A 14,471-nucleotide genomic window follows, 5' to 3' on the forward strand; every position below is an offset into this window, starting at 1 on the left:
CTAAACTACATATAGATCCACTGACCACATAGTGTTCAGCACTTAGCTACACTCAGCACAACTAGAACACCTGTAACACATGCCAACCTCTCTACAAACGCAAAATTGTGCAGAAAATATGCGGCAACAAAATAACTTGATGAAACCAATTAATCCAAACAAGATGATAAAAAGTTGAAAACTGATTTAAAACTTCACAATTGGAGTTTTAAACTTGGAAAGATTAACGAACATAAATGTCAAAAGACGTTCTGAATTTTAGAATGCTTAAGCTTCTTAACTGGACTCTTCTTCTTCTTCTCTTCTATATGTGCACATTTCTTTAATATCCTGAAAATACTTCAATACAAGTTCGACAATTTCTTTAACTATCTTTTCCCGACATGACTGTAATTATATTATATTTCTCAGTTTTTTTGTATGTGACCTTTTTTCTATTCTATTTTACAATTTAGCATTGTTTTCAAGTATAAACGTAACGTAAACGTATAAACGTAAAACTTGTCTCAGTCTATGTCGTGAACATTGAAGTTTTTTCAGGAGCCATTTCCATTGACACTAACTCTTCTATAGTTATATTTTACAGGACATCTCTTCTACAGGTGAGAAGTTGCTTTCACTTTTTAAATTTACTCTTAACTATCTCTAACTACTGCTAAATAAAAGCGTACGATAAATGTATCCAGAATGTAAATAAAGAGAAGCATCTAACAGAACATCTAACCGACATCTAACATCCACCTCCAAGTATCATTGACTAGTTCGAGTATATTCGATCTGTTTATGTGCTCCTAATTGTGCTAATGTGTTTCGTTGTTGATGCCTCCTCCTCATCTAACCACACCAGCTAAACCATCTAAACTAACCTGTACAGATAAATAACGCATGCACTAATATAAACTGTAAATACAGCAAATAAAGCGCACAGATAAATACATGTGATTCGTGTAAAATGTAATTCTGTGACACAGGCTTTTGGCTGACTAAAACCACTTTAAACAGAAGATAACAGGAATACCGGTAAGCAATAAGGTAAATAAAAGATAATCAATTACTTTTAAATAATTTACTTTTTAAATATTACGATTGCTTAATTTCAACTAAAAACTATGAATAACAAAGATAATACTTTTCTTTTCTAACTCTCACTTTGTTCTGTTCGTTTCACTTTGAACTTTCAAACATTCTATCACTTGGCTTTGCGTAGATATGGCGTAGTCTCATTATGAATACATCGGACAAGTAACATAAAACGCTCCACTCCGTTACTAAACAAATAAATGTATATTTAAAGAAACCTTACATAAATAAATGTATGCAACAAAGAGGAGGTTCCAGCGTGTGACTGTTATGTGTTGCTTGACTTTTTGTTCATTCCATGTCTGTTTGGCTACAAACGATAAATGTGTTATATTTGTTATTTATTAAACCATAAATCAGTGTTTGTAGCATTAGTCGGTTAATACAGCATGAATAGATTAAGTTCCTATTCTCTAAGTTATTACATTTTAAATTCACGTATTTTTAAAGTTGTTTTGTAACAGCACCTGTGGTATTTTGTAAAAATAGAGCATAAAATGATTAATAGTGATTTAAATTGTGTTTGTATTGTAGGTAAAACGTTATGACATTAGTCTCTAAGTTAATTTTGTATCAAAAACTCGTACTACAAGCATCTAATTTTCAGTACTAATTTTTTTTAACTGAATAATATTTATCATAATTCAAGACATATTGATTATGTAGTGTTGATTCTGTACAATAATGTATAAACACACAGTAAATGGGAGCACGAGTGCCGATGCCTGAACCAGACTTTAATTCTGAGTCAGAGATAGCGCAGGTTCAAATCCTGTCTACGATCATTATACTTTTCATCAGTACAGTAACTTGTACTGTATCGAATCTTCTCCTTACGAACTACCGGAAGACTGTAGAGATGGTCCAAAAGTGAATCTTTAACTCGATTGATTAAAGATCGGTTAGTAACGCTTGTTCAATTTTAATCCATTCTCTTTTACACTTCATATAAAACTAAATAATAGAAACCTTCTTCCGATCCTTGCTAAAAATGTTACGTCACAGTTGCTAGAAATTTCTCAAAGGCTTCTGAACCAAGAAGTAATCTTAATTTTTTGAACCAATCAGATTTGAATGAAGCTCAGCAAAATTTCAATATTGTGGATTTGTACAATATTTATTGATTAAAATGCTATATTGGTAAATGAGTATTAAAATTATTATATTTCTTAATTTACATTTTAGAACTAAGTAATGATTTTTTTATCTAACTAATGATTTTTTAGAATTTGAAATATTAAAAATAGTTTATAATGTACTTAGAGGTTCAATGATGATTTCAACATTATATTAATAAGTATAATTACAAGTTGAATTTAAACAAAATCAAATAACCTGTATTGCTGATATTGATAATAACAGTTTAGTTCTATTTTTTAACCAGTTTTCAATCACTGGTCAATATTTTATTATTCAGTTATTTAAAAATAATTTTAAATAAGTTATTTAAAATTATTTTAAAAAAATGCTTTAGTTGTTTCATTTTTGACAAAATTTTTATTTAGTCTAAAGAACTATTTTTATTATAAAATATATTTTGATTCAGTTTTTTACCTATATATAAGAACCAAAATTGGTCCTTTTGTTTGTTTATGATCATTACTTATACCTATATACTTGTATGTAAACATATAATGAATATTTTCCAAAAATAATTTTTCTCAGAGGCTCCAAAATTTATATTTAAATTAAAAATAAAATCTAAGTTTTTTTTACTTTTACAATATTTAAACATATTATGACAAAAAAAGTAAAAACAGAAACAAATTTTCAAACAAATCCACGTGAAAATGAATTTAAAGTTCTTATTCACGTTTCATAATATTAGTTAAATTATGCATACTACAAAAATAACATTCTCATTCAATAACATTTTAATTCGAGTGTTCCTCACATGATATTACAATGATTCTTTGATAATGTTTTTGTTAGTTTGTGTGTGATAAAAAATATTCTCTGTTAAAAATATCCATGGCGTTAACTATTTTTGAAGTCATCCATTATGAGTTAGTCTGGAAACTATTAATTGGACTGATTGTATACTAATGATTAATATTGGCTTCGTAGAATCTTTTACTGTGACACTACATAATGAATATTAAATATTCATTATTATTCAAGCTATCGAGCAATCCATTCTGACAAAATACTAGAGGTGCTAAAGCATGGTATGTAAAATACTGACTACTTTCAAGGTTTTTACCCTCTTTAGGATAAATGTTTGCATTTTCTATTAAAAAATATGTTTTATATATTTAGTACGTTTAAAATGTACAGGCAGTTGGATAATTATGGTAAACTATGCATATCCTTTTAAGTTGTTGTTGAAATGTGTATCATTAAAATCTTGTTTATGACATTTGTTTACCTTATCCTTGTATCTGGTGTTTGAATTTGAAGTGGAAAGCGTATGAGTGTGTTTAAGTGTTAAGATTATTTCTTTTTTAATCCTACACTAATTTTAGTCCTTTCAGCTGCATGGAGTTATCATGTTCTGAGTTATTAATCTACTGTAGGTTTCAACAGGAATTTTCCTCTGATTTTTTTGTATTTGTTAATCAGCCATTAGAAATGTATATCTACAAATTTTAAAGATCATATTTAAAACCGTTTTTAAATTGGTACATATTCAATTGAGAAACCAATATTGAAATATTTAATTTAGAGTGAAGTTCTTATTACAAATGTAATGCTTGGAAAATATGTCACAACATTTTGGTTTTTCAAAACAAGTTATAATAGTTTTTATTTGTATGAATGAAAACGGGGGTTGAATGCCAAAATGGGATCCAACAACCACATGGCACCATTTTTATAGATCATTTACACCATTGTAATATTTATTTATGGGTATTAACAACCAACTGGATAATTCAATATGGGTATTCAGATCAATCATTTTGGTATTTACTAATAACATCAACCAGTTTGATAATTTTGTTTTGGATAAAACTATTTGGATAATTGTTTACGGGTAACATCAACCAGCTGTATAAAAGATGAATAGATAAGATCAACCAGTTGGATAATTACTTATGGATAAGACTAACCATTTGGTAAATTGTAAGCATTTGATAATTATTGTTGATGGATGCTTAACCATTTTAATAATTGTTGATTGATAACGACAAACAGTTGGATTGTTGTTGATAGATAACATTAACTGGTTTAGGAATTGTGGTTTCATTTAATTTATTGTTTCACTGATGAACACGTGATTATTGAATGAATTATAGCAACTAATTGATTCTGGTAATATTGATTAGTTGGAAGCATTTGTTGGTGGTCGAACTCTATGAAAACTTATTGTTTTCTTCATTTTAATTGGTTTGTTTGTAATATTATTTTAAAGATTGAATCGATGTAAAGATCTATTATTTAACACGTTCACTGCAGTGGACGCACATTACTACTTTTACAGCTGTCCTAATGACTTTTATTGCAGTGAAGGTGTTAATAAACCGTTGGTTTAACAATGGATTACTGACGAATAATATGATATTGAAACTGCTGTACTAGGTATGAGTACACCACACCACGTGTTTTTGTAAAACGCTTTGCTGAGGTTGCATGACAAATTTCTATTCTATAACTCATTTAATTCTAGAGATGTCCTGTGGGCAAATAGACAGATAATCATACGGAAAAGAAATTGACACAAAAATTATAATCAGCTAAATTCCTTGGAATTTGTAACAGAACACATTCTTATCTATCTAGAAATGAATTTTCATCCAAAATTTTAAGTCTACTGATGAAATTTTAAGTCTCGAAAAATACCTTGCCACATGATACATTCAAACGATTGTTCATTAAGTTAGGATACATAGCAATGTTCAAATAATAAAAGTTTCTAATGAGCTGGGGTGCGCTGAAATCAAACGTCATAAGTTTTAATACTGACTGACTTTCCACTCTTTTTTCTTTTTTCATTAAATAATGAATGAGCCAGATCATAACATTCAACTGAACAGGATAAATTGGATGACCTGAATCTCAGATCAGTAAATGTTTTAGAACAATTTAGCTAGTTGTATAACTGTTTGTTGATAACATCAACCAGTTAGATGATTATTTATTGATAACATGTACCAACTGGACCTTTGCTGATAGATAACAACAACCAGATGGTTAATTAGTAATTGATAACATTATAATCAATATCAGCTATTGATGGGTCAGATAAAGTTTAATAATTAATATCAACCAATTGGATGGTTGTTGTAGACACAAATAAACCATCAGTTAATTATTGATAGATAATACCTTTCATTAGCTTCTTGATGAGTCAGCTGGATAAAGTTATATTAATAGCATCAACCACTTGCATACTTGATGGATAATATCAACCGGGATGATTTTGATTGATGAATAAACAATCTGCATAAAATCATAGTAATATCAAGTTTGTATTGTAAAAATCTTAAAATAATATCAACACTTAGTTTCACAGCACAATAGAACCAATTTAACCTAGAGTTTTTCATAGATGAAAGAAAGGTGCACTAAGTTAGGATGTTTTATGTGAGATGTGTTTAGTGTAGACATTAGTGGAAAGTGGTAAGTAGTGTTCTCAAATTTTATTAGGGAAAAGTATCTTATTAAAACGTTTATCCAAACAAGATTTTTCCTTCTGTACGTATTATGAGCCACAAGTTTTAGGAAACTAGTCGAAGTATGTAGTTGTGTTTTAACATCAGTTTGTGTAGAGTGCAATTTTTAACAAATAATGTAAGTGTAGTTGGCTTAACAGTTCTTAATAGAAAAACAGCCAAATTTGGTCACATTCATTCATAACCATATTATAAGTTGATAAAAAAGCACATTTTCACATGTGACTAGTAATATACTGTTGAATGGTTTCACAACCAAGAAGATTGGCTGTGTACAATCATAGTTGCAATTAATAGTGCTAGATAAAAAGATCCTTCCAATATCCAAAAAATTACTATTTTTAATAACCTTACAATTAAAAAGGTAAAATTTTTGTAAATTGAACCACTTTTGGGTGATGTCTAATCAGCTTTTAAACTCAAATACATTATATTGAAAACAAATTTAACATGATGATCAATATTACTTCAGTTTTAAAACAATATGAATAATTTATAAGAAAAAAATATTAAGAATTGCTAAGACCTCTACACGTAAATTATACTATTGATTGCTAGTGTAGTGTTTTCAAAATAAATGCTACAGACTTGTTTCTATTCCTATCATAACATTGCTGGTTCACCACTGCCCAGACCTACTACAGCTATAACTTGTCTAAGCTAACACACAACATGGTTATTTTTACAGGGACGTATTTCAATTGTATAATGTTCATGGTGGCTTCATCAGTGGTGCTAACCGTGGTCGTGCTCAACTATCATCATAGGACCGCGGACATCCATGAGATGCCCCCTTGGGTATGTACTTCAGTAATATATTGCTCATAGTACTTAGTTCATCAATAGTGCTGACCGTGGTCGTGCTCAACTATCATCATAGGACCGCGGACATCCATGAGATGCCCCCTTGGGTATGTACTTCAGTAATATATTGCTCATAGTGCTTATTTCATCAGTGGTGCTAACCGTGGTCGTGCTCAACTATCATCATAGGACCGCGGACATCCATGAGATGCCCCCTTGGGTATGTACTTCAGTAATATATTGCTCATAGTGCTTATTTCATCAAGTGGTACTAACCGTGGTCGTGCTCAACTATCATCATAGGACCGCGGACATCCATGAGATGCCCCCCTTGGGTATGTACTTCAGTAATATATTGCTCATAGTGCTTATTTCATCAGTGGTGCTGACCGTGGTCGTGCTCAACTATCATCATAGGACCAAGGACATCCATGAGATGCCCCCTTGGGTATGTACTTCAGTAATATATTGCTCATAGTGCTTATTTCATCAGTGGTGCTAACCGTGGTCGTGCTCAACTATCATCATAGGACCGCGGACATCCATGAGATGCCCCCTTGGGTATGTACTTCAGTAATATATTGCTCATAGTACTTAGTTCATCAATAGTGCTGACCGTGGTCGTGCTCAACTATCATCATAGGACCAAGGACATCCATGAGATGCCCCCTTGGGTATGTACTTCAGTAATATATTGCTCATAGTGCTTATCTCATCAGTGGTGCTGACCGTGGTTGTGCTCAACTATCATAGGACCAAGGACATCCATAAGGTACCTCCTTGGGTATGTACTTCAGTAATATATTTGCTCATAGTGCTTATTTCATCAATAGTGTGCTGACTGTGGTTGTGCATCAACTATCTATCATAGGACCGCTGCGAACATCCATGACGAGTGGCCACTGGGGTATGTACTTCAGTTTAATATATTTGCTGCATTAGTGCTTATCTCATCAGTGGTGCTGACCGTGGTTGTGCTCACACTATCATTATGACCAAGGACATACATGAGACGCATCCCTTGGGGTATGTTACTTCAGTTAATATATTGCTTCATATTGCTTATCTCATCAGTGGTGCCTTGGACGTGGTTGTGCTCAAACTATCATAGGACCAAGGACATCCATAATTGTAACCTTCCTTGGGTTATTGTTACCTTCAGTAATATATTGCTCATAGTGCCTTATCTCATCAGTGGTGCTGTCCGTGGTTTTGCGTCAAACTATCAGAGGACCAAGGGACATCCATAAGGTACCTTCCTTGGGTTATGTACTTCCAGTAATATATTGCTCACTCTTAGTTCTTAATTTCACCAAGTGTGTTGCCATGACCCGTGGTTGTGCTCAAAACTATCATCATAGGACCCAGCGGGAACATCCAATGAGATGCCCCCTTGGGTATGTTACTTCAGTAATATTATTGCTCATAGTCTTATCTCATCAGTGGTGCTGACCGTGGTTGTGCTCAAACCATCATAGGACCAGAAGAAAATCCGATGAGATGCCCCCTTTGGGTATGTTACTTCACAGTAATATATTGCTTCATAGTGCTTATCTCGCATTCAGTGGGTGCTGGACCGTGGATGTGCTCAGAACTATCCATAGGACCAAAGACTATAAGGGTACATACTTGGGTATGTACTTCAAGTAATATTATTGCTCATAGTGCTTATTTCATCAGTAGTGCTAACCGTGGTTTGTGCTCAACTATTCAAAGGCCAGGGTCATCCTATAAGGTACCTACCCCTTGGGTATGTACTTTCAGTAATATATGTGCTCATAGTGATTATCCTCATCAGTGGGTGGCTGACTGTGGTTTGTGCTTCAGACTAATCATTAGGGGAACCAAGGACATCCATAAGGTACCTCCTTGGGTATGTACTTCAGTAATCTATTTGCTCATAGTGCTTATTTCATCAGTGGTGCTGACCGTGGTTGTGACTCAAACTTATCATATAGGAACACAAGGACTCATCCATATGTACCTCCTTGGGGTATATACTTCAGTAATATTATTGCTCCATAGTGCTTTTTCATCAATTAGTGCTGACTGTGGTTGTGATCAACTAATCATAATAGGGACCGCGACGAAACATCATGAGATGCCCCCTTGGGTATGTACTTCAGTAAGATATTAATGCTCATAGGTTGCTTTATCTCAATCAGTGGTGCTCTGACCGTGGTTGTGCTCAACTATCATTAGGGACCAAGGGAACAGCCACTAAGGGTACCTCCTTGGGTATATACTTAAGTAATATAGTGCTTATAGTGCTTTATGTTCATTTTCAATAGTGCAGACTGGATGTGGTTAGTGCTCAACTATTCATCATAGGACCGCGAATCATCCATGAGAGTGCCCCTTGGGTATGTACTTCAGTTAATATATTGCTTCTTAGCATAGTGCTTATCTCATCCAGTGGTGCCTGACCGGGGTTGTGGCTCAAACTAATCATATGACCAAGGACATTACATGAGACGCTCCCTTGGGTATGTACTTCAGTAAAGTATTATTGCTCATAGTGCTTAAATCTCATCAGTGGTGCTTTGACCGTGGTTGTGCTCTACTATTCATAGAAAAAAGACCAATGGAACATCCATAATGTACCTACCCCCTTGGGTATTGTTACTTCAGTAATATATTGCTCATAGTGCTTAATCTCATCAGTGGGTGCTGTGACCGTTGGTTGTGCTCAATTTCCATAGGACCAAGGGACATCCATATGGTACCTCCTTGGGTATGTACTTCTGTAATATATTGCTCATAGTGCTTATATTATCAGTAGTGCTAACCGTAGGTTGTGCTCAACTATCATTTAGGACCAAGGACATCCATTAAGGTACCTCCTTGGGTATGTACTTCAGTAATATATTGCTCATTAGTGCTTGTTAATCTCATCAGTGGTGCTGACCGTGGTTGTGCTCAACTATCACTTAAGGACCAAGGGACATCCATAAGGTCCCTACCTCCTTGAGGTATGTACTTCAAGTTAATAAATTGCTCATAGTTCTTATTTCAACCTGTGGTGAGAGCATGTCTGTGGTTGTGCTCAACTATCATCATTAGGGAGCGCGGAAATCCTTGATAGATTGCCCCCCTTGGGTATGTACCTTCAGTAATATATCTGACTTCATTGTGCTTATCTCATCAGTGGTGCTGAACCGTGGTTGTGCTCAACCATTCATAGGACCAAGAAAATCCATGGAGATAGCCCCCATTCGGGTATGTACTTCAGTAATATATTGCTCATAGTGCTTATCTCATCCAGTGGTTGCTCTGACCGTGGTTGTGCTCAACTATCATAGGAACCATAGACATCCATAAGGTACCTCCTTGGGTTATTGTACTTCAGTAATATAATTGTCTCAATAGTATGCTTATTTCATCAGTGAGTGCTAACCGTGGTTGTGAATAACTATCATAGGACCAAGAACATCCATAAGGTAACCTCCTTGGGTATGTACTTCAGTAATATATTGCTCATAGTGCTTATCTCATCAGTGGTGCTGACCGTGGTTGTGCTCAACTATCATAGGACCAAGGACATCCATAAGGTACCTCCTTGGGTATGTACTTCAGTAATATATTGCTCATAGTGCTTATTTCATCAGTGGTGCTGACCGTGGTTGTGCTCAACTATCATCATAGGACCAAGGACATCCATAAGGTACCTCCTTGGGTATGTACTTAAGTAATATATTTAAATTTAATCTTGAGCTATTTAACCCTCATTGTATGAAGCCAACTTTATTTCAAAAATGTTAAACTGGAATTCTACTGAAGAACTTAGCTAACAGTCATGCAACATAAGTTTAAGTACTAAAATAAAATTGCAAACTTTCATTGAAATTTTACTCTCACATTTCTACAAGTATGTCCACTATAGTAGACTTGAAACAGTTTATGGATAAAAAATGTTAAAGTTTAAAAAGCTGTTATTAAAAACACTGAACTGATACTAATTTCATATAAAACTTGATCATGTTACAGATAAAAAGTGTGTTCCTGCAATGGTTGCCCTGGATCCTTGGGATGGGGAGACCGGGGAAGAAGATCACCCGGAAGACCATCTTGATGAGCAACCGGATGAAGGAGCTGGAACTGAAGGAGAGATCGTCCAAGAGTCTGCTCGCGAACGTGTTAGACATTGACGACGATTTCCGGCATTGCACGTCGGCAAACAGTAGTTACATGAGGGGGGGGATAACGATCGACGAGTCCGCCCCGTGTTCGTGGGGGCAGCGAGACCTCCAGTGTATCCTCAAGGAGCTGCAGTTCATCACCAATCGGATGAAGAAAGCCGACGAGGAAGCGGAACTGATCAGTGACTGGAAGTTTGCGGCGATGGTGGTCGACAGGTTCTGTCTGATAGTGTTCACGTTGTTCACGGTGATAGCGACTGTTGCCGTCCTGCTCTCCGCTCCCCATATCATCGTGCAGTAACCTCCCTACCCCCACTGCAAACAGCACATCAGACAATACACTAACATACCCCAACGACACGTTGTTAAAACATATACTTTACTTAAGCGCAACAACTAATACAGGTAAATAAATAGGTTAAACGTTATACTAACCGAGGTTTTGTAGTTTAATATGACTTAACCAAAATCATCTCTAGTTCATATGTTTTTACGTAAACTAATCGAATTTATGAACGCTCTTAATCGTGACCAACTAATACAATCATTTTAATACATATAGCTAAAATGTAATGAGTAAAAATTCATCTTTATACACCTAATAGATATTTTACTAAATTTTAACGATAACAAATACCTAAGTTTGATAAAGCACAATACATTTAAAACCTATAAGGTACATTGTTTACCGTTTTATAAAATGGCCAGTTTAAACTGGGATAAACTCATCCTTGAGAATTGTGTATTTTTCTAAAAGAAAATTAGTTTGACGTGTACATTTTAAAGCTTGTATTAAAGCTAACAGACAAATGTCTAAATATTGCATTAATAATACAGAATTTTCAGATTCTGATATACTTCAATGTCTAAAACTAATCGGGAGGATCTTTTGGGTAATATTTTGTTACGGTAACCAAAAAATTAGTTAATTTTAAAACGGGGCAACAATTTGTACTTCCAACGAATTATTAGTGTGTAGGTATTTCAATACATCGTAGTAAAAACTTGCACTTTTTCCAGTTACCATCCCTAACAAATTGTAAACGTTTTATAGGAACTGCTAGTATAGTATCTGAAAAATGTACTTTCCATTATGGAAAACGGTATAAAAAAGCATCTTGTACACATTCTGATTTTCACAGCGTTGTCTGCTTTAAAGTCTAGTTACACAAACGTAATATGTGACATTCGTATTTTATACAATCCTTTGGTCACAAAAGATAGAAGCAGTATAGCAGTATGACTAAACATGATAGACGATTGTTATAGATAAGTACAAAATTCCCAAAAGTTGTTAAGTACCGTATTGTAGAAAAATTCTATATTCTCAAGGATCGCCTTAATAATGAATATAAATAAGACGTAAACCTTTAGTTTCCTAAAAAAATATATATATATTTATACTACCAAGTACTCAACTTAGCCGTATGAAATTGGTACTCGTAAGTTCACTATGAACAAGGTGAATTCAATGTCTGTGAACGTAAGTCGTGGTGTGAAAACCTTCTAGTGAAAAACTTCAGCAAGGAAGTGAAGTATGAACGGGGAATATTTAAAAGTTTAGTGATTTCTGTGATATGTTTAATAAAACTTTGAATAAATAATATGAAGATTGTTAACATTGAAGCTAAAATAGGAGATTACGTTGTTTTTTATAAAATGAAGACCAATTTAATAAAAGATACTCTAGCACAAAATTAATAAGATTAATTTTGTGCATTTTGTTGATTAAGTGGTAAGATTTTAAAGCTAGTGTACAATAAAATGAATTGTAAATCCTGTTAATTTTTTCACTCGTAATATTTTTACAATGATAAGTTTTAGGTGTTTCATTTTAGTTGATTTTTTGGGCACTAATCACTAACTTAGGAGGCTCAAAGGAAGGCTGCCCTCATGCTTCAAACTTGAAACATCTAACAGTATCTTAGAACTTATTCAGTTCACGCTTTTCATGTTGGAAACACATTTTTTACTATAAATATAGTATGTGTTATAGTAATAAACAAAATTATATTTCATTTAATTTTTTTATCCACCATTAAATATGTTCTTGTGCTATACATAATTAAAAATCTGTGATACAAATTACAGATTAGTTAAATTTAGCATTAATAAATAATACATATCATTATTACATAAAAATATTATCTTTTTGTGTAAAACCTTTATTATAATACACTTTATATTATCAAAAAATATCCTTATCTCAGAATTGGTAAAAATGGATTTCTGTATTGTATTTCTTCCACATCAAGATTTTTTTTTCCAACAGCGAATTTACTATCAGTTTGAAGAAACGACCCAAGTCAAATTTGGGGCACTCCAGCTACCTAAGCACTGCTAATTGAGGGCAGGCTTCCATGTTTGTTCTGTTTACAAGGTGTGTGATACAGATTATTTACTGACAGCTGATACAAAGTGTCCGCTTTCAAATTTATTTTTTTGAAAAATAATAAATTTCAACTAAAAGGAATTGAGATTGTAAGGTTATGTGTGATTTTTTAAATAATTACATTAGATACATCAATGTTGTTAGACCATATTATGGGCTAATAGTGTCCTAACATATGTATGCTTGTTATAAGGTCGAAAATGTCTCTTTCTTAGTTGATTAAACATAATTTCGTGTTGTTTTGTTCATATTGAATGTTCTGTATTCGATGAGTGGTACCGTAGTTTACAGATGGAATTGTAATTATTTCAGCTTTCACGTTATATATTGTGGTTATTTTATACCGTGTTGGTTCAAACTATTTAATGAAACTTATTATAAAAGAAATTCAAAATTCATGGGTCTGATGTGCTGTACTATTTTATTTCAATTTAATTTACTTTTAATTCATTATCCTAGAATTGCAGTGTGTTTCTGAGTTTATGACATCAGCATTTAAGGATTAAAAATGTAACTTCTTCAACTGACATTACTCACCACTCAGAGCTAAAAGGGAACAAAAATTTTAAAATGCAAAAAGAATTCTCAATACTTTCAAATTTAAGAACATAAACTACATTAGTTGAGCTAAATAATATATCTGTCATAATATTGTTTTTCCTCAAACTTATAATTATTTAAAGATTTAGTTCAATAACCACAGAACTTTCACTTACTATTCAAATTACTTATCTATTGTGTTCTTTTAATTTTCATTAGCTGCTCCAAATGGAAATTCTAATTATTCAATCTTTTAACCATTAAAATTTGCAATATGATCAGTGTTGCGGTATACGATAGACAGCACCATAATACGACCTATGTTCCATTAATCGCATTGATAACCTCCTCTGCGTTATATAAAAAAATCATTTTATTCACATTGTCACCAATTTCCCACGTTTTTCTATACATCTTAAAAGTTTCAAAGTACGAAAAAACCGATTTCAAAACGACCACAATATAAAGCGGTGAAGGCTGGAAATATCGTCATTATAACTTTTTAACTTGTACTAATTTGCTTGTTTACCGATAGAATGAGTATAAAAAGCCACCATCACACTAGCGCAGTATATTTTGAAGGGCAGTAGTGTTTTTACAAAGCAAACATGACTCGGTGTGCCTACTCGGCAGCAGCTCACGTTTATACAAGTTCTACACAATTGTTGGCTGTGTAGAACACGACAAATGTAGAACTAAACTGTGTTATTACAAATATACTGTTATGTTTCGACACTGTCTGGGTTATTTCTTGTCAAGCTACAGCTACAGTACTAGTTAGCCCTGTGAGAACTTAACGCACACTGAGAGTGTGACTGCTGATACAAGAACAATAACCAGACGGGTAAATAGTAATAAACTGTTAGATGTGGAACTCAGATGCTCATGACAAATACGTAGTCA

The 14,471-nt window shown here is 33.5% G+C and overlaps 1 protein-coding gene across 1 annotated transcript in view; it reads left to right on the forward strand.

Annotated features, from left to right (window-relative positions):
• LOC124355292 (neuronal acetylcholine receptor subunit alpha-7) overlaps window positions 1-14,301 on the forward strand; it is a 56,985-nt gene extending 42,684 nt beyond the window's left edge. The window contains exons 8-9 of the mRNA XM_046806363.1: window positions 6,382-6,491; window positions 10,485-14,301. Coding sequence (XP_046662319.1) covers window positions 6,382-6,491; window positions 10,485-10,937 — 563 coding nt within the window. The 3' untranslated portion in view covers window positions 10,938-14,301. The remainder of the gene's footprint in view (window positions 1-6,381; window positions 6,492-10,484) is intronic.
• Window positions 14,302-14,471: the final 170 nt, after the last annotated feature.

Source organism: Homalodisca vitripennis, chromosome 2 (genome assembly GCF_021130785.1).
Source record: "Homalodisca vitripennis isolate AUS2020 chromosome 2, UT_GWSS_2.1, whole genome shotgun sequence".
Lineage (NCBI taxonomy): Eukaryota > Metazoa > Arthropoda > Insecta > Hemiptera > Cicadellidae > Homalodisca > Homalodisca vitripennis.